Below are 26787 nucleotides of genomic sequence, written 5' to 3' on the forward strand. Positions count from 1 at the left end.
ATAGATCTGGTACCCGGACTCCATAATTCTCAGCCTAACAATTTGGATCCTGAGGTCATATAGTTTGGCTACCTTGACTTACCACCAGACTGTATGGATATTCTCAAGGAAGCATGCAGACCCACCATTAGAGAGTGTTATGCAGGAAAATAAAAGTGTTTTGTGTGCTATTGTTAGTCCAAATAAATTGATCCTCTAAAAGCCACAATGCAAGACATTGGGGGTCATTCTGACCCCCGCGGGCGGCGAAAGCCGCCCGCCTGGCGGAAACCGCCAGAAGACCGTACCGCGGTCAAAAGACCGCGGCGGTCATTCTGACTTTCCCGCTGGGCTGGCGGGCGACCGCCCGCCCGCCCAGCGGGAAAGCCCCAGCAACGTGGATGCCGGCTCCGAATGGAGCCGGCAGAGTTGCTGGTGTGCGACGGGTGCAGTTGCACCCGTTGCGATTTTCAGTGTCTGCCAAGCAGACACTGAAAATCTCAATGGGGCCCTGTTAGGGGGCCCCTGCAGTGCCCATGCCAGTGGCATGGGCGCTGCAGGGGCCCCCAGGGGCCCCACGACACCCGTTCCCGCCATCCTGTTTCTGTCGGTGAAAACCGCCAGAAACAGGATGGCGGGAAGGGGGTCGGAATCCCCATGGCGGCGCTGCTTGCAGCGCCGCCGTGGAGGATTCCCTGGGGCCGCAGGAAACCGGCGGGAAACCGCCGGTTTCCCTTTTCTGACCACGGCTGTACCGCCGCGGTCAGAATGGCCCCAGAAGCACCGCCAGCCTGTTGGCAGTGCTTCCGCTGTCGTTGGCCCTGGCGGTCCATAACCGCCAGGGTCAGAATGACCCCTATTGTCTGCTTCACTTACAAAAGGAGAATATTAGCCGACACTTTCATACAGTTACACCTCACTGCAATGGCCGCCTACCTTCTTAACAGACAGCGTCTCTCATTTTTCAAAATGTCAGTTATCAAAGCCTTCATGGAAGGACTCAAAACAAGCAGTTCCATCTTGAGTTCTTCCTGGAACTGGAATACATTGCAGGTCCTCCACTCACGCCCCCTTCAATTTCTGTCTTGGAAAGTGGAATTCTTAGTTGCCATCACTTCATTCAGGTGTGTTAGTGAGCTCCGGGCTTTAACCTTAGAAGAACCTTTCTTCCAAATACACAGAGATTAGGTGATTCTTCGTACCAAACCTAAATTCCTATCTAGGGCTTTGTCTCAATTTTATCTCAACCAATCCATGGAATTCCTAAACAACCAGAATCTGTTTGGGAAGAGCTCTTCATACATTAGATGTCTCATGTTCTACATAAATAGAACTAAAACCTTGAGAAAGTCTAAACAACTTTTTGTTGCCTTTTCTCCGCCTCATGAAGGTAACCCAGGGATTCAAACTTGCTACTTTAAGACCAAAAGACCTTTACATGTTTCTCCCATATCACACTCCACTCACAAAAGGGGAGCAACCATGGTCTTTCTTGGAAACATCCCCATAGCTAACATTTGCAAGGGAGCTACATGGTCCACACCACACACCATCACCAAACACTACTGTGTGGGTGTTCTAGCACACCAAGCCAGTGTAGGACAGGCAATGCTATGTACCTTTTTGCAGGCCACTGCAACTCCCACAGGCTAGCCACAGTTTCTAAGGAGGGACTGCTTCACAGTCTATGCAGAGCATGTGTATCTGCAGCCAAACATTCCATCAACCAGAATGTTAACTTACCCCATAAGCATCTGTTCGTGGCATGTACCGCTGTAAATTCACATGTTCCCTCTCCCCTCCTGGGATGCCTGTGGCCATTGCAGTTATATTATACATTTATATTTAGCATCTTCATCACATTACTTATTCATACTTTACACTGCTTTCTCACGCGCGTGCGGGAAAACAATCTAACAATAGAGTTGATGCCTGTTGGACCTGGCTTTTTGACAGGGTCATCCCCAAACTTTTTGCCTTCCTCCTTTTCTTTTTCTGACCTCATTTTTGCTGTTTTTTAGACTCTGAGCACTTTACCACTGCTAACCAGTGCTAAAGTGCATATGCTCTCTCCCTTAAAACATGGTAACCTTGAATCATACCTGATTGGATTATTAATTTACTTATAAGTTCCTAGTAAGGTGCACTTTATGTGCATAGGGCTGGTAAATTAAATGCTACTAGTGGGCCAGCAGCACTGATTGTGCCACCCACTTAAGTAGCCCCTTTTCATTATCTCAGGCCTGCCATTGCAAGGCCTGTGTGTGCAGTTTCACTGCCACCTCGACTTGGCATTTAACAGTACTTGCCAAGCCTAGAACTCCCCTTTTTCTACATATAAGTCGCCCTTAATGTGTGCCCTAGGTAACCCCTAGAGCAGGGTGCTGTGTAGGTAAAAGGCAGGACATGTACCTGGGTAGTTATACAGTATGTCCTGGTAGTGTAAAACTCCTAAATTCGTTTTTACACTACTGTGAGGCCTGCTCCCTTCATAGGCTAACATTGGGGCTGCCCTCATACACTGTTGAAGTGGCAGCTGCTGATCTGAAAGGAGCAGGAAGGTCATATTTAGTATGGCCAGAATGGTAATACAAAATCCTGCTGACTGGTGAAGTCGGATTTAATATTACTATTCTAGAAATGCCACTTTTAGAAAGTGAGCATTTCTTTGCACTTAAATCCTTCTGTGCCTTACAATCCACGTCTGGCTGGGCTTGGTTGACAGCTCCTTGTACATTCACTCAGACACACCCCAAACACAGGGTACTCAGCCTCACTTGCATACATCTGCATTTTGAATGGGTCTTCCTGGGCTGGAAGGGTGGAGGGCCTGCTCTCACACAAAGGACTGCCACACCCCCTACTGGGACCCTGGCAGACAGGATTGAACTGAAAGGGGACCTGGTGCACTTCTTAGCCACTCTTTGAAGTCTCCCCCACTTCAAAGGCACATTTGGGTATAAAACAGGGCCTCTGCCCTACCTCATCAGACACTTGCTGGAGAAGAAACCTGAACCAGAAACTACATCCTGCCAAGAAGAACTGCCTGGCTGCTCAAAGGACTCATCTGTCTGCTTTTCTACAAAGGACTGCTGCCTGGCTGTTGGCCTGCTGCCTTGCTGAACTCTTGCCTGGCTGTAAAAGTGCTCTCCAAGGGCTTGGATAGAGCTTGCCTCCTGTTCCCTGAAGTCTCAGGACCAAAAAGACTTCACTCTTCCTCTTGGACGCTCCGTGCGCCGAACTTTTCGACGCACAGCTTGTTCCGCGGCAAGAAAAACGCCGCACACCGACGCTGATCAACGCGACGCCTTCGGGACGACCGAAACTTTGACGCACGGCCTCGCAAGGACAACGCCGCCCGACTTCCCGGGAGAAATCGACGCGACGCCTGCCGTGAGATCAAAACTTTGACGCACGGCCTCGCAAGGAGAACGCCGCCCGACTCCGCAGGAGAAATCGACGCAACGCCTGCCGTGAGATCAAAACTTCGACGCACAGCCCCGCAGAACGACGCGCAGCCGGAAAACAAGCAGGAAAATCCACGCACAGACCCGGGACATCTGGTAATCCCCGCGACCCACAGAAAGAGACTGTCCGCGCGCCGGAAAACGACGCTCGACTTCCCCGCGTGGAAAATAACGACGCAAATCCGTGTGTGCTGGGGAGAAATTGACGCACACACCCTTTTTCCACGCATCTCTTCCTTTGTGGCCCTCTGAGGAGATTTTCCACCAGAAACCAGGTACTTTGTGTTTGAAAGAAACTCTGTTTACTTTCTAAAGACTTAAGACACTTTATATCACTTTTCAGTGATATCTTTACAAATTCATATTGCAACTTTGATCGTTTTGACCTGAAGATACCCAGATAAATATTATATATTTTTCTAAACACTGTGTGGTGTATTTTTGTGGTGTTATGCTATGGTGTTGTATGATTTATTGCACAAATGCTTTACACATTGCCTTCTAAGTTAAGCCTGACTGCTCGTGCCAACTACCGGAGGGTGAGCACAGGCTGATTTTGGATTGTGTGTGACTTACCCTGACTAGAGTGAGGGCTTTTGCTTGGACAGAGGGTAACCTGACTGCCAACCAAAAACCCCATTTCTAACATTGGTGATCAGCGGTGAGGATAGGACTTGTATTTGTGCAGTGACATACAGTAGCTAAGTATTTCACTACCTACCCACAGTTGAAGGTCAACTTGGTTTTTATCTCTTTTTGCAAATCCGATTTTTTTCTTGGCAATTTTCAAAAACTAAATCCTCACTCAACATGTCTCTGACTGGGTCTCAGACAGGGGACTTTGACCTAGTCCAGTTGGATACATATACGGTCAAACAACTAAGAGGATTCTGCAGGGCATTGAGGGTACCCACCCAAGGGGCCTCCAGAAAGGAGGACTTTCAAGTGGCGCTGAGGGCCTGGGCAGAAGCCCATTTAGAGGATGATGAGGAAGAGGAGCCAGAAAATGGCCCCCCAGAGGAATTTTCACTATCTGTGGATGGTGTTACCACTGCAATTGTGTACCCTTCCAGACCAGGGAGCAGTGTCTCTGTGCAAAGCCTGTCCGCAGAGGAAAGGAGAGAAGAAAGGGAGTTCCAATTGCAAATGGCAAAACTGAAAATTGAGGCTCAACAGGAGGGGAAAAGGGCAGAAAGAGAAGCCAAACAAGCTGAGGCTGAAAGAGCAGCCAAACAGATTCAAGCAGAAGCTGAAAGGGCAGCCAAACAAGCGGAAGCTGAAAGGGCAGCCAAACAAGCGGAAGCTGAAAGGGCAGCCAAACAAGCGGAAGCTGAAAGAGCAGCCAAACAAGCGGAAGCTGAAAGAGCTTTGGCTGAAAAGAAACTATTGTTGGCTCATGAACTGAGTCTCAAGGAGCTGGAGATCAAGGCAAGACAGTCTGAATCCAGCAATAATGGTGGCAGCATACTGACAGGACCTGCTGGAGAAAAGAAGGTTCGTATACCCAAAAATGTGGTGCCCAGTTTTGTGGTGGGAGATGACATAGATAAATGGTTAGCTGCTTATGAAGTTGCACTAAGGGCTCATGAGGTTCCTGAAGGGCAATGGGGGGTAGCTATGTGGGGTTATGTACCGCCATTGGGGAGGGATACACTCCTCACATTGGATCAACCTGATCAAAACACATACCCACTTCAGAAAGCCATTTTACTTGCCAAGTTTGGGCTGACCCCTGAGGGATACCGTCAGAGGTTCAGGGACAGCACCAAACAAACCACACAAACATGGGTAGATTTCTTTGACTTTTCCAGTAAGGCACTGAATGGATGGGTGCGGGGCAACAAAGTAAATGACTATAAAGGGTTATATGACTTGATTCTGAGAGAGCATATGCTTAATACTACTTTTACAGAGTTGCGCCAGCACTTGGTAGATAGTAAGCTAACTGATCCCAGGAAGCTTGCTGAGGAGGCGGACCTCTGGGCAAGCACCAGAGTGTCCAAAAAGGTATCTGGAAGTGACCCCGAGAAGGGCAGTTCCGGTTCCCCCCAACAAAGTGAGGGGGAGGTTAGAAATGACCCAGACGAGTCCCAGAGTAAGGGGGGAAGAAAGGGTTCCCATACCCCATCTGAGAAACAGGGTGGGGGTTCTGGTGGGCAGTGGTCCAAAGCATCCCATTCCCAACCCCGCTGCTTTGAGTGTTCCCAGATAGGACACAGGAAGAGGGACTCTGTCTGTCCAAAGAACTCACCCAATATTGGGACCTCTACAGGGGTGGCCCATGTGGCCTTAGGGGAATGTAGTCCCCAGGGGCAGGTCGTAGACCATGCCTTCATCTCCTTTAGTTGGGAGGTGGACTCAGAGGGTAAACTGGTGATCCCTGAGGGTGGGAGCCGTCACTTCCACCAGGTGGGAGTGAATGGGATCCCAGTCACCGCTCTGAGAGACACAGGGGCTAGTCTTACCATGATTGTGGAGAGACTAGTGTCACCAGAGCAGTACACCGGACAGGTGTGTAGAGTGACTCCAGCCATTGGGGAAGATTTCTTCCGCCCCATGGCCCGGGTGTCCCTAGAGTGGGGTGGGGAGGTGACCCAGAGGCGGGTCATAGTTAGTCCCCAGCTGCCCATTGACTGCTTTCTGGGGAATGAGTTTCCCTTAGTGTCAGGAGAGCTGAGAGGGCCAACCCCCAAGGGTGCCCTAGCAGTTCAGATGTCTGGCAGTACCACTCCCCAGAGGAGGGTATGTAAGCCCCGATGGGGAGGCACGGGGAGGAAGGACTCACCCCTGTCCTCTGTTCAGCCTCAGAGTACAGACCCTGGGCTGAGGGACCAGTATCAGGGACCCACCCCTGGCCTGGTGAGAGTGGAGAAGGGGTGCAAGACCCCTGGGGTTACTACCCCCCATTCCGGGATGCTACAGGAATCCCTTGGGAGCTCCCTACCAGCCCCCGGGTTGGAGGAGAAGCTCAGCCAACGGCCCCCCTCATGGTCTCCACCTAGCAGTGGATGGTCAGGGGCCTGGCTCATAACACTGACAGCTGTCAGTGGCATCTGTTGGTTTCTGTCCTTGTGGGCAGAGTTTTCCCTGGGTTGGGGACAGAAGTCAGACCCAAGGAATGGAATGGGCCACATCACTTTGTTGGCCATGGTGATACTGTCTGCATACTGGGATGCATCTGTAAGCAAATTAAAGTTAAGAGCTGTACAGATGGGGTCCTCAGGTGATGAGAAGGGTTCCCCATGGGCCAGATCAGTGGCCCCAGAGAGTATAGACAAAGAAGCCTCACTGAGTTCAGAAAGGCGTAGAACTGGCGAGTGCCCCGGCAGTAGTGGGCCATTGTCCATGTTCTATCGCCTTAAGCAGGGAAGTCCATCAGAGTGTTGATTAGTCTACCCTGGCTTTAGGCTGGGAGGGGGTCATGTTGGACCTGGCTTTTTGACAGGGTCATCCCCAAACTTTTTGCCTTCCTCCTTTTCTTTTTCTGACCTCATTTTTGCTGGTTTTTAGACTCTGCGCACTTTACCACTGCTAACCAGTGCTAAAGTGCATATGCTCTCTCCCTTAAAACATGGTAACCTTGAATCATACCTGATTGGACTATTAATTTACTTATAAGTCACTAGTAAGGTGCACTTTATGTGCATAGGGCTGGTAAATTAAATGCTACTAGTGGGCCAGCAGCACTGGTTGTGCCACCCACTTAAGTAGCCCCTTTTCATTATCTCAGGCCTGCCATTGCAAGGCCTGTGTGTGCAGTTTCACTGCCACCTCGACTTGGCATTTAACAGTACTTGCCAAGCCTAGAACTCCCCTTTTTCTACATATAAGTCACCCTTAATGTGTGCCCTAGGTAACCCCTAGAGCAGGGTGCTGTGTAGGTAAAAGGCAGGACATGTACCTGGGTAGTTATATGTCCTGGTAGTGTCAAACTCCTAAATTCGTTTTTACACTACTGTGAGGCCTGCTCCCTTCAAAGGCTAACATTGGGGCTGCCCTCATACACTGTTGAAGTGGCAGCTGCTGATCTGAAAGGAGCAGGAAGGTCATATTTAGTATGGCCAGAATGGTAATACAAAATCCTGCTGACTGGTGAAGTCGGATTTAATATTACTATTCTAGAAATGCCACTTTTAGAAAGTGAGCATTTCTTTGCACTTAAATCCTTCTGTGCCTTACAATCCACGTCTGGCTGGGCTTGGTTGACAGCTCCTTGTACATTCACTCAGACACACCCCAAACACAGGGTACTCAGCCTCACTTGCATACATCTGCATTTTGAATGGGTCTTCCTGGGCTGGGAGGGTGGAGGGCCTGCTCTCACACAAAGGACTGCCACACCCCCTAATAGGGACCCTGGCAGACAGGATTGAACTGAAAGGGGACCTGGTGCACTTCTTAGCCACTCTTTGAAGTCTCCCCCACTTCAAAGGCACATTTGGGTATAAAACAGGGCCTCTGCCCTACCTCATCAGACACTTGCTGGAGAAGAAACCTGAACCAGAAACTACATCCTGCCAAGAAGAACTGCCTGGCTGCTCAAAGGACTCACCTGTCAGCTTTTCTACAAAGGACTGCTGCCTGGCTGTTGGCCTGCTGCCTTGCTGAACTCTTGCCTGGCTGTAAAAGTGCTCTCCAAGGGCTTGGATAGAGCTTGCCTCCTGTTCCCTGAAGTCTCAGGACCAAAAAGACTTCACTCTTCCTCTTGGACGCTCCGTGCGCCGAACTTTTCGACGCACAGCTTGTTCCGCGGCAAGAAAAACGCCGCACACCGACGCTGATCAACGCGACGCCTTCGGGACGACGAAACTTTGACGCACGGCCTCGCAAGGACAACGCCGCCCGACTTCCCGGGAGAATTCTACGCGACGCCTGCCGTGAGATCAAAACTTTGACGCACGGCCTCGCAAGGACAACGCCGCCCGACTCCGCAGGAGAAATCGACGCGACGCCTGCCGTGAGATCAAAACTTTGACGCACGGCCTCGCAAGGACAACGCCGCCCAACTCCGCAGGAGAAATCGACGCGACGCCTGCCGTGAGATCGAAACTTCGACGCACAGCCCCGCAGAACGACGCGCAGCCGGAAAACAAGCAGGAAAATCCACGCACAGACCCGGGACATCTGGTAATCCCCGCGACCCACAGAAAGAGACTGTCCGCGCGCCGGAAAACGACGCTCAACTTCCCCGCGTGGAAAATAACGACGCAAGTCCGTGTGTGCTGGGGAGAAATCGACGCACACACCCTTTTTCCACGCATCTCTTCCTTTGTGGCCCTCTGAGGAGATTTTCCACCAGAAACCCGGTACTTTGTGTTTGAAAGAGACTCTGTTTACTTTCTAAAGACTTAAGACACTTTATATCACTTTTCAGTGATATCTTTACAAATTCATATTGCAACTTTGATCGTTTTGACCTGAAGATACCCAGATAAATATTATATATTTTTCTAAACACTGTGTGGTGTATTTTTGTGGTGTTATGCTATGGTGTTGTATGATTTATTGCACAAATGCTTTACACATTGCCTTCTAAGTTAAGCCTGACTGCTCGTGCCAAGCTACCGGAGGGTGAGCACAGGCTGATTTTGGATTGTGTGTGACTTACCCTGACTAGAGTGAGGGCTTTTGCTTGGACAGAGGGCAACCTGACTGCCAACCAAAAACCCCATTTCTAACAATGCCCATAAGTGGAGGAGTCACTCAACCAGGTGACTTGAAGGCCTTCTTCAAGGCAAAATCAGCTTTCACAACTCCAGACCCAAACTAGATTGCAGGAGTATGCAGAGCATGTGAATCTACAGCCCCACATGCCACAAACTGATGCTTACAGGGTAACATACTCCTTTTTCTAATTCTGGCTGTTCTCAGGACGACATTGCAGTTCATTTAGCTTAGCAATTTGATAATGAGGAGCTGCAGCAGGTGCAACTGCACCAACAGAGTTCTGTGAGATCTCTCTGTCACAAAACACTTTGAGGGTTCTTTTTCAGGGTACCAAGAGGAAAGCTGTGATTTCATTAAATGTTCCCTAGCCTGGACCTCTGCGTCGTTGGGGGCCCCAACAATGCGGCGGTTATTTCACCATGGTCTGCTTTTCACATCCTCAGCTCTCTCCTCGAGCTTTCGAGTGGTGTACACTAGGTGCCTAATTGTGCCCTTGAGGGTGTGCAGCAAATAATCAGCCCTTGTTCTCTTTGCAGTTGTGTTGCAGTTGATCACAGTTTGTAAGCCTTAAAACAGTAAGAAAACATCTGAAGCCGATTTTCAATTCCAGAAATATGCACAGAATATGGTATATGGTAGGGAAAAATAATATATACATAGTTACAACAGTGAATACATGAATTATTTACTGGTATTATAAGAGTTATTTCGAAGAGAACATTTATTCTATTTAATCACAGTAGCTCAATAAATTGTTACTTAGTGTATTGGTGCGTGAAGTGTAGAGCAATCATATGCACATTAAAAAACATGTAACCAACATCAAAGACCACGCCAGAGTTCTGGCTAGAACAGAAATAATTGAGTCAAATTCTGTCTTACTCCAGTTTTCATATTCAATAAGTGCAATGTGGCTGTAATCCTTAATTTTGAGGCCAGTCTGGACACTTCCATCCACTTTTTTTTTTTAAATGTGAGTCACAAATATATTTAAATATCTTTCCAGTTTAGTGACTTAGAAACCATATCAGTTGACAGAAGGTCTGTAGGAAGCGGGCGCCGGCTTGTGCTGCTTTTGTGTCCTATACCAGTGTGACTGACTGAAGAACGAAGAAGTGCTATAGATGAACCTGCCAGAGTGGACACTTTTTTTCTTGTTAGAGCTCTCTTTGAATTGATCTAGGTATGTGTAGTTTGCCATCTATTTAGTTTACTTTATTTTGTCTACATATACACAAGGCAGAGTGGATATCTACCCCTCCTTGTGCTTACCTGTTGCTGGATGAGAGCCACTATCACACTTCATGCTACGGTTGGTACTTGTTGGTTCACATGTAACTGCATGCTATTATTAGAAAAGATTTGTTGTCTTTTATTTCGGGTCTATGAACTAACATGAGTGTTTTGATGCAGGCGACAAAAGACAGTGTTCAAAATTTCAAGAAAGTCATCAACAAATGTGAAAAGTCTGACTTTTTCTCTGGCTCTGTCTGGCCTGGGTCCTTCCACCACATGGGATGGTTTTAAAGTCACAAGGTGCTATAGTCTTTAGCACCCTTTTTTAATTACAGTAACTGTATGTATATACATTGTTTGTTCATTAGGTACTTCTCTCGTCCACACTCCTGAGGAGGTCCGTAATTGATAGGGGCCGAAATGTGCCAACACCTTTTTGGAGGAGTTATCTAAACTGGAAAAATATTTAAATATATTTGGAATTCACATTAAAAAAAAAGGTTAATGTAGGTGTCCTCTCTTTGCTAATACACTAAATAACAGTTTGCGCTATTGTGATTAAATAAAATAAATGTTTTCTTGAAAATAACTCCTATAATACCAGTGACTAATTCATGTATTCACTGTTGTAACTATGTCAACATTATTTTTCTCCACCAAAAACCATATTCTGTGCATATTGCGTTGATGTGCCCTGGAATAGTGGGGTCACTAGGGCATGCCCCTGATGTTGGCACCTTTTGATTCTAGAAAGGCAGAAGAGTCTTGTATGACTTTCAGGGTAATGTTTGAAGTTTTTGTTTGGAGGCTGCAGCCTGTGTTGTATCATGAGGGTTAGAGGTCAGGATGCCATATTGAGAGTTTGAAGCAAATTGATCTATCTTAGTTTGTACCTATGGCATCATCTGTTTGTCCTTTGACATTGTGGTTCTTCAGGAGCTCTCCAGGGGCTATTAGTGTCCACTGTTCGTTCCATTGCTGAAGACATTGTTTCTGTCAGGAGAGGTAGCCAGGTGCCTACTCATCAGAAGGAACATTGCGCCTGGCCCCGACATTCCTCGTCAGGACCACCTATGTCGCGGCAACCCAGGGCCCTTCTGTCAAGTTCTGGTACACCATGCATGTTGCAATTCCAGTAAAGCTCTCCAAAGAGACCTCCAGGGTTGGGGGTTGAGGAGGGCAATGGAGCCAATGCCATTCTCTCCTGTCAAAAACACCCCTCAAAGATTCTCAAGTTGGGAGCTCCCTAGAGGACAGGTTTAGAGAGCAAGATGAAAATGCCTCTCCAAGTAAAATGTGATGCCACTGCCACCATTTGCTACTTTGTTTTCTTTAATGGGAGGCTGAAAGAATATGCTCAGCTAATTAGTGCTTGCTGCCAAATGTAGAATTGAATTTGTGAATACAAACAAATGTTGCCTTTGATAGGCATATTTTCCTTACACTTAAGTAACATTTCTGTGTCTGTATATTGCTTTTGGACAACTGTGACCCTTTGTTGGATATCTTGCTCTAAGGTATGTGTTAAATAGATGTAAGCACCAATTCCGGACAAGGTTTGAACTTTGAGTAGGTATCATCAGCTTTCAGCACCATTAGCCAGTCTTTAAAGTGCACCCTTAAATTAAGTTGGATAGAGGTGCCTAACCTGAAGGTACAACTTCAAAGCTCTTAGGATTGCTGCTGATATCTGGTTCCTCCGGACTCTGCCCCTTTAGAATCTCCCCTGGGAAAGTGGACTCCATGGCACACAAGTCAGACTTTTTTGATTGTTTGGACCAGGAATTTCAAAACTCTCCCAGTTCCCTTGAACTGCAGGCAAGCTTTGCCTTCATGGTGTCCTCGATACTCAGCTCAAGCTTTTGCATTTGGTGATTGTAAAACATAAATGTACGGTGCTTGTCTCGATACCTCAGCCCCACAGTTAGTCCAGCACTCACCATCTCCTGCTACAGCTACAACTGACTGCGGATAGCTAGGGAAGCCTGAGGATCAGCACGACACACCACTTCAATCAGCCCCAACAGTCCTGATTCATTTGCAGGCCATCTGGGCCTACAGTGATGGACTACAAACATTTGGATCTCCCTGCCACCTGTCCTTCTCGCAAGAGTTCCATTTTTGGTGTCAGGCACTGACCTAGAGACTAGTACTGTCAATCATGCTGACCTGTATTCAACAAGTGCTACCCTTACCAATGCACCATCTATTGAGGCCCTGCACCCTAATCAGAGAATAAGAGCATCTACACAATAAGAACAGCTATCTTGAAGGGACTGCAGACCAACAGGTTAGAGTGCATGTGCCAGCATCACGAGACTGGAGCCACTGATTGGGATGTATATGTGCTATACATGCGGTGGTGGAGGTGTGTATGTACTGATCATGCAATGGTGGTGGACAGACTCCCTATTTAAATTTAAACTTATGTTTCATTCATCAATTCTAATTTAATCAGGGCAGTGGGATGGATGCACTGAGGGCTGTTTTTGCCTGAATCAAAAATTCCCATTCCACGAAGTGGCCAGATTTACTTGTCTAGCCCCAGGATGCATCACTATTTACTCATGGAAGTTTGTCTACTTTTCAGATATATACATCTTCCCAAGTTCGCCCATGAGTTTCATGGCTTCTTTCTACCACAAACTGCAAGTTGGTAAACACAGCAGAAATGCAGAAAATCGACTACTTCTTAAAACAAGCATTTGCAATGCACTAGGGTCTCACATTTCTCTGAGTTACAGCTATTAGCAGTTGTAAACTCCCAAACAAATTTTTCTTTCCACATTGAAAGAACAAAAACAGTGCAATTGCACTGCTATTAGCAGTTGTAAACTCCCAACTGGATTTTTCTTTCCATATTGAAATTAAAAAAACAGCGAAATCGCGCTGCTATAGTTCACTCGTAATGAAACCTATTGTCAAAAGTGCAATTATCTGCGTAACCAGCAGAAGTGCAATGAACTATGAAACATCGTCGATGTTTTGCAAAGCGCTCAACTTCTGCCAAGTGAGATCGCGCTCCGAACAAAAGATAAAAAGTAGTCCACAAACCGGACAGGAAACAGCGAGCCTCGCATGTTTTCAGTACTTGGTCACTGCGCCTGAGGAGGCTAAACATCGGAAAAGGCATGACTTATGCGTGCCTTCCACTAATGAAAGCAAGCAGATTTTAACAGGCAAGGCCAAGAACCAATGAAAGACAACTGACGTGACGTGAACCGAGCCCTTTTCTGACTCCTAAAGTGTCTTGCAAGCGAAACGCATGCGCCGCAAGCTCAACCCTAAAAATGAGAAGTTAAAAAACATTTTTACTTTTTACGCTGAGATGAGTCTTACCACAGCAAACTTTTGTTGATGCCATTTTTAATAAAAGCACACTTTCTTGTGCAGTAAGTTTTTAATTTAAAAAATATATATTTTTATTGGTTTTAACATGCTAAAACAACATATAGCAGTTACGACAGGGCAGGTGCCTGATTTAAAGCAAATTAATGCATGTTATTAGAATAGTTAGTAATCATCTGTTAGACACTTAAGACAACAATTGTGATAAATCCCACATTAGGATATTTCGGTGGCCATCTATGTGAAGTAAGTACATTTTCTTCCACCTTCTCACTGTAGTCCGTGACATGATTGGACAGCAATTTGTCTTTTTTTTTTTTTTTTATATATAACCACAGTGTAACTAGATTGTGACTATTTTTTTTCGGTCCTTTAAGGAGCGTTTACTAGCCCTGGGTACCTTTTTTAATCCCCAACATGTGGGAAAAACAGGGCATCAAATTTGGCATGGATACCTTTTATGAAAAACAATTATGAAGATGTAACCGTGAAGTTCTTCAGACATCAAAGAAAACTCTCTATACTGGGGAAACTGTGTCCTCAATAGTTAAGACCAGAAATAGCTTTCTAGTGGTTGGCTAAGCTTATTGTTATAGAGCGGAAAAATCGCCTACATGCTCTTTGGTGTGGATTAGAAGGACCCTGACCTACACATTATCAGTCTTGGTGTCAGAACGGGTTCCAGGCACTGGTTTTAGCTCTTTATTGCCAGGATTGTAGTTATTTGGTTTGTATCAAATCTTGATGACACCATCACTTGGTGGCAAAGCCATCTCTGGCACCAGCCTGTCAGAATCTGAACTCAAACTTATGATGAGCACTAGTACAGTACAGCACCCATCACCTCCCCACAGCTCTTAGCTCCAATAGTGGTCACAGCACATCACTCCAGGCACCAAGAGATGCAGTTCTGTACCTGAACACCGACCATGGAAGATTCAGCACTGGCTTTGACACCATGTGCGTTGGCCCTGTCTCCGTAAACACCAGCTATAGCACAGTGGATAGCCACCTTATCAAAAGTCCAGGGTTTTGCCAAATCATGTCTCAAAGCCATGTCCATTGAGCAGCCATCTTAGAAGAGAAGGTCCTCTTACGAAATAAACATCACTTTTGCACTGTGAGCAGCCCATGTATTCTTAAGCAGGCTTAAAATATTCTTTCACCACCACGGGCCTCTTGTGCCTCATTTCGTAGTAGAGCAGTACCTATTTACATATTGCAAACAGAGTTTTCCTATGTTATTTGAGTAGCAGTCCAAGATTTGAGGAATACCCTGGCATAAGTGACAAGCACACGCATAGCAGGCTAATATTGTAGGTACTAAGTATTAACAGAATCATCATGTAATTGTTAGTAAACGGAAATATTGACAAACACTCATATGTTTGTGTATATATCCTGTAATCCTACTTAGCTAAACGCATTTTATCTGCATTGTGTGAGAACAAAGTCGCCTTCTTTCTGAAATTATTTTGATCTGTTTCAGAGTAACTTATTTGGGAGGTAGCAGAGCAACCTTTCCCCACCAAACTTTATCCAAGCCAAATCGGGAATGTGCTTTGTACCCCTCCATGTGAAACCCATTCTCATATTCCTTTACTAACTAGCACAGTGAATTCCTTCTGCTTCAGTTAACAAGTGTTGATTGAATGTACACTGAGAGTACTCGGGTCATGTCTCTAAATTACAAAATCAACTATTGTGAATTGTATACCACCTCTGTTCTGATGTGTGCACCAAGCGCTGTGCCCCATAGCCATTGATCAACATCTGATTCACTAATAACATTTGTTTGTATTTTTCTACATTTTCCTCTATGTTCTAATTCAAGTTTTTAATTTTTGGTCTGACATTTCCTAACATATGACTGCTTGCGTTATTGGAATGCCCCTGACATTTGATGCACTCTGCGGTAGAGTACCAGCAGTTTGAATGCAATTTGCTTTCTTTCAGAGGCATTTCATTGCGATACAGCAATAGGAAAAGTGAAGGGTTTTTACTCACCTGTAACCTTTTTTAACTTGGTGCAATGTTTTCTGGCATCTGCTTCATGGTGAACATTTTTGTGCGGTGCCCACTGTCCCATTAGGTGATGAATCGGTGAAGATGACATTGAAACATGCTTGCTGTTCTTTTAAGGCTAGGATGGAATGCTACTTGGGAGCCTAAATAATTATATTGTCCTCAGTAATGGTGAGTTCATGTTTGTCTCTTCCAAAGTCCACCTTCTGAATTCTGGTTTCTCTCCTGATCTGCTGGGTGAATGGTTACATGTTGAGAATGAATGCAAGACATGACAGTAAGTAGCCCTCTCTGGTGCCCTTGCTTAGTGTCATCCATCCAGACCTAGGCATTTAGGTTAATCCTTGTGGATGCACTTGCATAGTCTGCCATTAGCCAGTTGATGACTATTGTTTCACAACCCACCCGCGCAGAACCTTTGTCAAAACATCAGGTCGTCTTTTCAAAGGCTTTTCAGCATCAAGTAATGCCATTGTCATTATTTTTATGAGGAGCACCACTCTTCTGACATTGTCATGTTTTTGCTGACTTTGGTTAATTTGGGTGCATGAGGCAAGGAAAGTACCATGACCACTCTGGCGGTTAAAACAATTATGAAAGTGGTTGAATCTGAACTATTTTCTGAAATAATGAGAGTTCTTGGGTCTTCTCTTAGTCTGGAGAAGGGTAATATATCTGCATTGAGCGTAGAATCCCAGATCACTCCCTTCTCTAAGAATGAGTTTCTCAATCTTGGCTCATATGGTGTCAGCTGACTAAAGAATGTTTTATAGAATCCTTCAGTGAATCTGTCTGGACATGGGGATTTATTCACATTCACTGGCTAAACATCTTGGGACACTTCGGTTCATATCCTAGTGGCTGGCATTTTGAATTTGACTAATAGCTGAATCCAGAACCTCTCTGGGCACTCCCTTTGTTTGTGTCCACCATATCCTATGTTGCCATACTCTCAGAATGCCTTCTGCTTTTCTCCTTCTGTCATCAGTGTCTGGCAATACAAGGAAACATGTTGCCATATATAAGGCTCACATCCTTCCCTATTTAGTATTGCTTCGAACTGGGAATTTTGTTCTGCTTTGAAGCTGACCTTCACTGCTGTAAGCTTCTTTCAAAACCTGTGTGTCCCCTTGTCCTTATATTCTAGCACTCAGTTAAACCTCTATATGGTTAGTTCTTATTTTTCGATGTCACCATCAGTTTGTCATGATGAACATGTGATGGTAATGGTGAACATTTTCTCCCTCATCATAGATTTTCTTTTTTGGGATAAACAGTTTTAATGAGTTTTTCCCTGCAATAACAATGCCCTTCAAGACACAGGAGTAGTGCAGTCATATTGAGCATCACAGGACAGTGATACATTAGCCATGAGAACAGGATAACGTCAGCGTGTGGTAAGTACTCTACAAGACACTCACAGGAGAGCATATTTCTTAATCCATTTGTCACAACCGTTTTCCCCACACTCAGTCGCGTCTCTTTGGGCATCTACAGGCTTCATACATGGGCTACTCCTGCTGGGCACACCATTCCACACCCCACCTCTATCACGACAAAGTAGAGAGGGGCAGAATTCTTCCACCTGCAGCTGTGTTTACGTATGGCTACCATGGGTGCGGTTCCCAGAAAGGTCCTGTCCTCCCTCGAGTTCCATGAATCCTCCCTCACTCCAAGCACGATCATCAGTGACAAAAGATCCACCTCCCAGCCCAGGACATTGGTTAGATCTGTTACCACTGCAGCCCAGTAAACCTGGACCCTGGGGCAGGACCACACAATATGAAAGAAATCGGCAGGGGCATGTGTACAACTGCGGCCAAAAGGTGTGGGTAGTGCTTCCACTCTGTATTTTTCGGTCAGGGCAAGGTATGCACAGTGGAGGTAGTAAGTCTGGATCAGGCATAATCAGGAGGAAATGGCAAGGACCTGGTGGGGTGGGGGGGAAGGGGTATCAGAGCATCCAGCCAGTCCACGTCATCCTTTGGACCAAGCCACCCCTCTCAGCAAGTCCAGAGATGATCCAGTGACCCCGGGGAATTGACAATCAAGGTGCAGTAGATTTGAGTGATGCCTCCTTTTGCCCAGGGCACCCATAAGCATTTTAGCCTCCAAATTACTGACTTCTGAGAGAGGGGTGTCTTAGAGTACCTGTGCGTGGTGTGGGTATTTGTAAAATTGTGTAGAATGGAGCGTGGCTTGAAGCTCTTTGAAGGACCGCATGTGGGTCCCGGTCCACACGTCCCAGAGAAACGTCACGCCGATAAGTTCCCATCTCCCGAAACTCTCCAGCACTGCCACCTCTTGAAGCCAGCTGGTATGCCTGAGGAATAGTCTGTTGGGTAAGGGCATCTGTCCCAACAGGTATGGCGCAGGGATACCATCCTCATAAGGAAGACTACCATAGTCACTGCCGAAACGGTGGCCGAAACCAAGGAAGCATAAAGCAGCGCAATGATCCAAGGGAACACAAGAGTCGTCACTTCCAAGTGATGGGGCGGGGGGTGGTCAGACCACCCTCAGTGAACCAGTCATTGACCCCCAGCAGTTAGGATGTGAAATAATATAGGTAGAGATTGGTCATTCTCAGGCCACTGTTGTATGGGGCACATTGGCAATGATCCAGGGCCAGGTGAGACCTAGACTTGTGCCCGAGAAAGGAGATCACAGCCCTGTCTAGTGCACGTAACCAGGCCCATGATATTGGGAATAGGTAAGTTCTGAAAAACATAAACAAATCTAGGCAGGATCATCATCTTGAATAGGGCTTTACAGTCCATCACATTCAACAGGAGTGGCTGCCATTTATCCAGGTCTTTCCTGGCCTTCTTGGCCAGCGCTCCATGTTTAGGGACCAAGTGAGCTCTGATTGAGGCATCACCCAGATGCCCATGTAGCGATGATGTCTTGCCAGTCAAAGCAATTGTGTCCAGGCCCAGCGGCACCAGCACCGTTTTGGTCTGGTTCACCCGGAGGCCCAAGACATCTCTAAATAAATGAAGAACAATTAAACAATCAGGAACACTGACCACAGGGTTCTGCCAGGTAAAGGAGAACATCATCTGCATGCAGTGCTAAGCAGTCCTTATAGATGTTGAGCCAGCATCAGCTGTACTCCTGGGCATTGCATTGGAAGAGAAGCGCTAGTGGCCCAATAGCTAATGTAAAAAGGAGCGGGGACAGGGGGCAACCCTGTCACATCCCCCTCCCAATGGAAAAGGTCTCAGAGAGCACCCTGTTAACCAGGACTTGTGTGGTGGGGTTGGTGTAAAGCGTCCAGACAAGCCTTTGGAAACTGGGCCCAAAGCAGGCAAGCACCAGCACGCATCCCATATATATGTTCAGAACTTACCTATTCCCAATATCATGGGCCTGGTTGCGTGCCCTAGACAGGACCGTGATCTCCTTTCTCTGGCACAAGTCTTAGTCTCACCTGGCCCCGGCTGATTGTCACCGCACCCCATACAACATTGGCCTGAGAATGACCAATCTCTACCTATATTATCTCACATCCCAACTGCTGGTTGTCAATGACTGGTTCACTGGGGCAGGTCTGGCCCACACTCCCCCATCACTTGGAAGTGATGACTCTGAGGTTCCCTTGGATCGTTGCATCATGACAACGGCCTTCTTAAAATTTATAAGGAGCAAGTTCTGGTTCGGTGGAAGGTGGTAACGGTGGACTAGGGCCATGTGAAGGTGGCGAAGGCAGTGCTGTGTACTGCAAGCCAGCATAAAGCTGCATTAGACTGGGTGAATGATCCTAGAAAGAACCTTTTTTGTAGGGAGGACGGCCAACAGAGTGGTGAATATTTTGACTTTGCCATTAATGAGAGAAATAGGAAGGTAGTCCACACAAGAGATGGAGGGGAGCAACTGCGGAAATACCAACGACTCGCCAAGCATATGGGTCTCTTGAGTGGGACAGCCTCAGTGGAGGCATGTCCTTGAGGAACTGGAGGGCCGGACTAGGGTCTGCTAGGTTGCGTGCCATGTAGAGACAGCGGTAGTAGCTTGCAAACTTGTTGGCTATGTTAGGAACGGAGTGTCAGGGACGATCCTGTTTGCAAGCGGCCAGGAGGCCGCCAATATAGGAGCTTCACATTTTTATTTCCCTAACCGTAGATTCTAGCTATCGTGGCGTGACATGTGCTTCATGGCCTGCAGCAAGTGGAGATGAATCTCCTCACGAATTGGACTCAACTGTAGGGGGGGCCTCACCCAGGAGGTCGGTAGGCAAGTCTCTTTCCAATCGGGGGGTGCGGGCCTCTAACTGCACAATGTGGAGGAATCGGGCACGCTTCATCCCCCAAATAGGTCCCTTAGCTCTGTCCCGGATAGTTGCTGTCAGAACATTTTTGAGTAAATACCAGTTTGTCGCTGGGGACACGATCAAACATGAAATATTCCTGGGCTGATCCCTCAGTTCAGTCCTAAAAAGAAGGTCCCCTGAAGACCAGGTCCTTATGGAGCCTCAATTTCTGTAGCTTTGCTGTTTTGGGTGTCCAGTGTGAAGCATAAACCAGTGCATAATCTAAAGTGCAATAATCCCAACACTTGCAATGTAGCCCTCCTGAATTAAATATGCAATTGATTGGGGTGGTTGGAACTCTCGCAGTTTCACTCTGTGGCATTCCAGCCAATTTCTGCCACACAGCAGTTGGTGAAATTTGGCCAGAACCTTGTGTTACTCCTGTAGACAAATTCTGCCAATTCTGCAGGCGTAATCAAAACATTCCACCCACCCCTAGTGATTGATACGTTTGTTAGATTTGTGAGCAGTTTAAAAAAAGGGCCTAGTACCTGGTCTTTGTTCTCCTAGTACAGTGGTTCCCAACATGTGGTCTGGGGACCCCAGGAGGTCTGTGAAGCCTCCACAGGGGGTCGGTGACTGCTTAGAACATTTAATAATTTTAACATATTAGGGCCCCAGCTTTCAGTAATGATTCAGAGGTGGTGTCCAGGTTCCAGTAATGAAAAAGTGGGTGTCCACAGAAGTCAAAGGTTTGGGAAACACTGTCCTAGTATGCTTACGTTTTGGTAGATGCCACCATCATGCTGTCTGGTATTTTCTTTAATCTCTCTAAATTCAAGACCTCGTTATAGCACTGGTGTGGAGTTGTCTTGGAACAAAATACCGAGAATACCCCTAGAACCTTTGCTCCTTTCCCTGTGCCTCATAACAGACTGCTTCTATGCGAAATCTATTAAATTTGTTCTGAAAGTCTGTTGGCTGTGGATTAGGTCTTCTGGAGTTTGGCATTACCCTGTGTGCTCAGCCCAGTCACTTTTGACAGGTGTATTTCCTTTGAGTACATCATATCCAAGTAGTGTGTTTCATGACAATTTTTTTAATTCTTAATTGGTAAACATATTGGTTAATTAGACACAGGGACATAAAGATGTTTGCCAAGAGCCTCACTTAGTATAGCAACCGGGATGTCAGCGCATGTTTACATTCATGCACTCAAGAACTCATGAATGTTAGTTGTCAGAAAGAAGCATAACGTCATGAGGTCATTGAGAAACCTCTGGACTTGAGTTGATTTAGTTTCCCAGGTTTTGAAGAGTGCTGCTTTACACAGTTTTTAACCTGTTTTCACATGTGCACGTTAGGCACACACCTAGCAGTCTCTCAGAAAAAGGTTTTGAATACATGCTCACGCTCTTTGTGCTGCAAAAACCTAGTCTTGCACCTGTTCAGATTGAGAGGCATCATCCGATCTAGGTGGTCTAGGCCTTCAGTGTCAAATGCCACTATAGGTGGTGTTTGAGCAGAATCCGCAGGAGAAGCACCGCACAAAGGATGAAGAAGGCCTTGGGTGATCCACCTGAAAGGTTTTTGACACTTTTTTCTCTGCTTCAGATGAAGTTACACTGATGTACCATCTCTTCCATTGGAGTGTAGAAAGATAGGGCTTCACTCTGCGCTATATATTGGCACATGCAGCACTTTAGGCCGAAGTCCTTGTCTTAATTCAGGCAGACGCAGAGCACTCCAAACACTCTACCTCCTTCCATTTACAGTGACTACTGCTGTGATGGTTTAGTGTGAGCGTCACAGGAGGGCTTTCAGAGAAGACAGACAGCGACTTTTATCTGCCACTAAGCCTTTGAAGACCCTACAGTCTTGGAGCTGCATGTCCTCAGAGCAACGCCCAAACTGAGGCAACACACCCAAGCAATACTTCACATATATTTCCTACTTTCACTCGTGAGAGACTACACGCATTTTAGCAAGGAGAGCCAATAGGCAGTCTTCCCACTTTAGGGTCTGGTGAAAAGGTCTGTAATACCTGCCACTAATTTCTCGTTATTACATTATTACATGGCCTGGTCATCGGAACAGCAGTCATCCATAATGAATGGAGTGTCACTTAAGGTGGACTTCTGTTTTCCGTCAGTCTTCAACTCTGTTTAGGAGCAACGTACTAACGGAAGATCAACCTATCCTTGGACTCATGACATGGTTCTTCACTACTATAAATATTCTAGGTCAGTGGTTCCCAACCTTTTTACTTCTTTGGACCCCCACTTTATCATTACTGGAGCCTGGGGCCCCCCACTGAATCTTTATTGGAATTCGGGGACCCCCCACTAAGTCATTAATGAAAGCTTTGAACCTAATCTGTTAATATTATTTAATTTTCTAACCAGTCGCGGACCCCCTGAGGAGGCTTTGCGGACCCCCAGGGGCCCCCAGACCACAGGTTGGGAACCACTGTTCTAGGTAGATCAGAATTGTTAAAGGTTGAGCAGGTAGAACTTCGAGATTGCAACAGTGACCTCATAGTGCTGTGTCTTAATTCGCGAAATGTATTCACTGCTTGAATTGCCATAGCAGAATTTAGGGATAATAAATGTACACTACCTCTTTCTCCTGTTCGCTATGCTTTTCTCATTGTAATAATAAATTTCCTAGTATGCTGTTATTGGATAGGGTTGCAGTGCCTTTATAGTATTGAACAGACGAACACTTGCTCCATGAGCGAAATATCTCTGTGCAGACTAAGCTACAGGGCCGTCAAAGAATAGTTATCACTTTGGAACAATTAGTTGCTTATTTTTCCTTGTGCACCGGTTCTATTCACGGGTGAGTGTTTCATTCAGAATGACTGCTAATAAAGTCTCGGAGTGTAAGATGTATTTGTGAAAATATCCTTTTCTTTACAGAAACGTCATGAAATCTCGGACACCGCCTAGCATGGTTAGAAACCAGACTTCTGTCTCGGCTGCAAACAAAAGAAAAACCTATAATGCAGACAACTATGCAAGGTAAATACTTTGGTTTTCATCTCAGGTTAATACTCGGTGAAAGCTAAATATCTCTTAGGTGCTGATTAATTCTTAGGATTTTTTGTTAGCTTAAATGTTTATTTTTCGCTACAAACTCAACTCTACTTTATAAAAGGACACAACTTGCTCTGCTGCCCTTATATCTGGAAATATGTTTCAATTTAATATTCATCTCGGACCGATGTTAAGTAATCAGAGATGTTTGATAAAGGGAATGAAATCCGAGTTTTAAATTAAGGAAACTGGTTGCCAGCACCTAGAATACATGGAGTAAACTAGCTTATTCATATCAGAGTAATCTGAAAATTAAATAGTAGTGCTCACGGGAGACATCTGGGCTGTCTACTTGAAGTGTTGACGAATGCTGTTAATTTAGATACATTCATGTGGAGTGCCCAGTTTGAATTCTTCATAAACTCTATTCCCTATTGTCATTAATATAGTAATTCTTTATATGGATATTTTGTGACATGCTTATTGATTCAGGAGTTGTGCTAGAACTTTTAAAATTATATATTGTAACATGCACATACATAAGGCCTGATTTAGAACTTTGCTAACTAATTACTCCATCACAATGTTGAGGTATAGCCCGTCTGCCGAAATTTAAAACCCATAAAATATAATGGGATTTGTATTTCGATGTACGGGGTATCCCTCACTGTTGTGACGAAGTAAACCTGTCCACTGAGTTCTAAATCAGGCCCATAGTCTCTCATATGTGCAATTCATCAGTGCACGCATTGGCAAAGCCAATAGATCTGGCCTTGGCAAGCTGATGGAATGGTTATTATTTTATTGCAGGAATACAGCACAAAAATAAAGAGAACATGTCACTTAAATATACTAAAAGCATGCTTGCAATAAAAAAATAAGAATAACCTTCACATATAATATTAAAAGATGTGTGGAAACAGTTTTTAGCCAAGTGAGGAAAAACACAAGGGGTGTGGCTGAGAAGCATGATTTATGCTTGGATTTAAGAGGCGCCAGCTGATCAACAACCTTGACAGAGGAGGAAATTGATGAAGAGCTATCTGTCAGATACTCTTCAGCTAGAAAAAAATTAAGTTTGACATGTCCAAGTAGGGATATAATTTAAAAATGTATTTTCTGAGCATAGGAACTGGTCCCAGACAGGTGCAACAGCATTCTAATATGGTGGGACCAGACTTCTAGGTGAAAACTAGCTACATCTGCAGCTGCATCTGGAGTGTGTCTGCTGTATGCGTAGGACCCGTTAAAAACTAAGTAAGACCAATGCTTTGTAGAGTGGAGGTTGAGTTATTCCAAGTAGGACAGAACTGACAGATCATTCATTAAGAACCTTAGATTGGTGTTGGAGTCCAGGGCGTAATATGGAAGTGCCATAGTTATTGAAAAATGTAGGAGTAAGGAAAAATTCACCTAAAGGCATCCCCTGGTAATTGGGGAACACCAAAGTATTTTATGTTACACAACAGCTGCACCAACTCCTTTACTGTACAGGCAGTCCACAGGCATGGTGGGATAGCTTTCATCATATTTGGGCCTGACAACTCCTTAATACATTTCCCTAATGGCGATGTCTGACACATTAAGTTTGGGACTTGTTATGTTTTACCTGGGCATGCAGTACCATTGGCCTTACATTTATTAACGTAGCCTCTGGTAGTACCTTATTAAATACATTTGTATCCCTCCAGTCAAGGCAAAAAATATAACATAAATGTTTATTAGTGATCATAAAAAGAGTAATCATTTGACCAGGGGTTCCCTTGACTAGTGCCAGAAATTGACCTCTTGCAAGCAAATGGTTATCACACCATTATAGATCATATTGCGTGTCTAATTTACGGCAAGTGATAAATGGGGTTTATTTGCTACCTTTGCATGCAAAGAAGGCTACATCTCCTATGAGTATTGTGGCCTTCAAACTTTTTTTTTCTCTCAGCACGATCCTGCCACAGTGTCTAATAAACTTGGCACTTACCTTTTCCTATTTATTCTTGCCAGGGCTATCAGTTTTTCCTTCTGCGTTACAGCCTTATGGCAACCTTGCTAACTTTTATTTCCCCGCAAAGAGAATGAAGCCCCAATTGTAAAAGTCTCTCGCCTTAGTGAAGCGGCAATTCATTTGGCCTTGTGAGGCCTAGAAATAAAGATTTTGCCCATGTATGATCGGGCAGCAGCCCCCTTAAAGTATTTTAGAAGTGGAGGTGACAAAGGCAGGAGAAGTCCGCATCAGACAACTTAGGCATAGGTGAAGAGGTTGCAAAAGAACCTCCTGGCTACATTAATCATCCTTGTGGTAGGAAGCATCAAGGTTGCAATATAGACAAAATATGTGTGATCCACATTGCTCCCCATCATATATTTCTTATAATAAAAACGTTCTTAGAAAGTGCCACTGTACTTACCATAGCTATGATGAAGTGTGTTTGTACACAAGAGAAAAATGTGGACAAATGCAGTGTGTTGCATTGGATTATGTAGGATTTAATCCATCTAACAGTGCTGACATTAGCACCCGCTTGACTTATCTCATTGCAAGAAATAGGCACAGTAAGTTGGTTGAAAAGGACTCAGTCCTCAGTTCTTTCGATTTAATAAAGTGGGCCTGACATCCACATTATATAGTGTATCCTTAGCTGAGGATGCATGTGTATATGGACAGAATGCTGAGAATATAATCTCCTCTTTCTAACTGAATTCTGATAAACATAAATATTGGGATTGCAGTGTAGGGAGTACCTAGGACCACCTTGACTTTATCGACAGAAAGGTAACTGTACTGAGTCTGGTGTCCAAGACCCATGTACCAACCTCCTGAATATTTCTGTTGATGAAATCCAAATTTGTCTATAAGACTGTGCACCATTACTCTGCATGCAAGGCAGGTGGCTTTGAAATGACGACATACCAATGACAGCAGAGAGACATCATTGTGCACTGGAAGACTGAACAAGAGGCACTGAGGCTACGTGGTCAGCACTAGCTTAATTCCCAGAAGCTGCAAAGCTACTTTGGCCACAGGAAGGAGCGAAAAAAAAAAAAAGAACAATATTGACCATCCACATAATATGTGCCCATGGCCCTGAGGGGAAATCAGTGATACCATAAAAGCATTTTGTGATCCACATTATTTGGTAGAATAAATCGGCAAGATTGCACATGCCCACACATAAACGGGGTGCTGGGTCATCTTGGATATGATACATAAGCAATGGTCACAAACCACACATTTAAAATTGTTTAAAGTGGTTCACAATCATGCCGCTAAGTGACCGAGATATTTCATATTGTGATAAAAAACGAGTCGGAGTGCACGATTGTCAGTTTACCTAATTCTTGTGTAGCCAATTACAAGTAGGCCAAGCTCATTGTCACACCTCGCACCACAAGGAAGATATCAGTTTTAGCAGCATAGAGCTCAAGTTAAGTACATCCCATTCGCAGACCTTCTGTTAACAGTTCTTACAACTCCATGCTTAGTTTCCTTGGTCTCCTGTGCCTGTGGAAGACTTTTACAACTCTTTCAATCAGCATGGATTGAAACTTCAAAGATGTGAGCTTGAATCAAGGTTGCACGAGGCTGGATATAGATAAAGGAAATTGTAGACAATGAAGAATCCCGAGGGACTACATAGCTGCTGACTTGATGGCTAAGATATGTGGCAGGAGAATATTGCATAATTGTTGTTAGAGAGGAAAGTACCCAGGTAATAGCAAACCTTGCCTCCAAATGTAGTAAAAGAATGGAGTTGTCAACAGCATCAGATACTACTGA

General features: G+C 45.3%; 1 protein-coding gene across 4 annotated transcripts in view; it reads left to right on the forward strand.

Annotated features, from left to right (window-relative positions):
• ZC2HC1A (zinc finger C2HC-type containing 1A) overlaps positions 1-26787 on the forward strand; it is a 234617-nt gene that overhangs the window by 189679 nt on the left and 18151 nt on the right. For all 4 annotated transcript variants that reach the window (XM_069220395.1, XM_069220393.1, XM_069220392.1 and 1 more), the window contains one exon: positions 22896-22997. In XM_069220395.1, the coding sequence (XP_069076496.1) occupies positions 22896-22997 (102 nt within the window). The remainder of the gene's footprint in view (positions 1-22895; positions 22998-26787) is intronic.

The sequence above is a fragment of the Pleurodeles waltl genome, chromosome 2_2 (assembly GCF_031143425.1).
Source record: "Pleurodeles waltl isolate 20211129_DDA chromosome 2_2, aPleWal1.hap1.20221129, whole genome shotgun sequence".
Lineage (NCBI taxonomy): Eukaryota > Metazoa > Chordata > Amphibia > Caudata > Salamandridae > Pleurodeles > Pleurodeles waltl.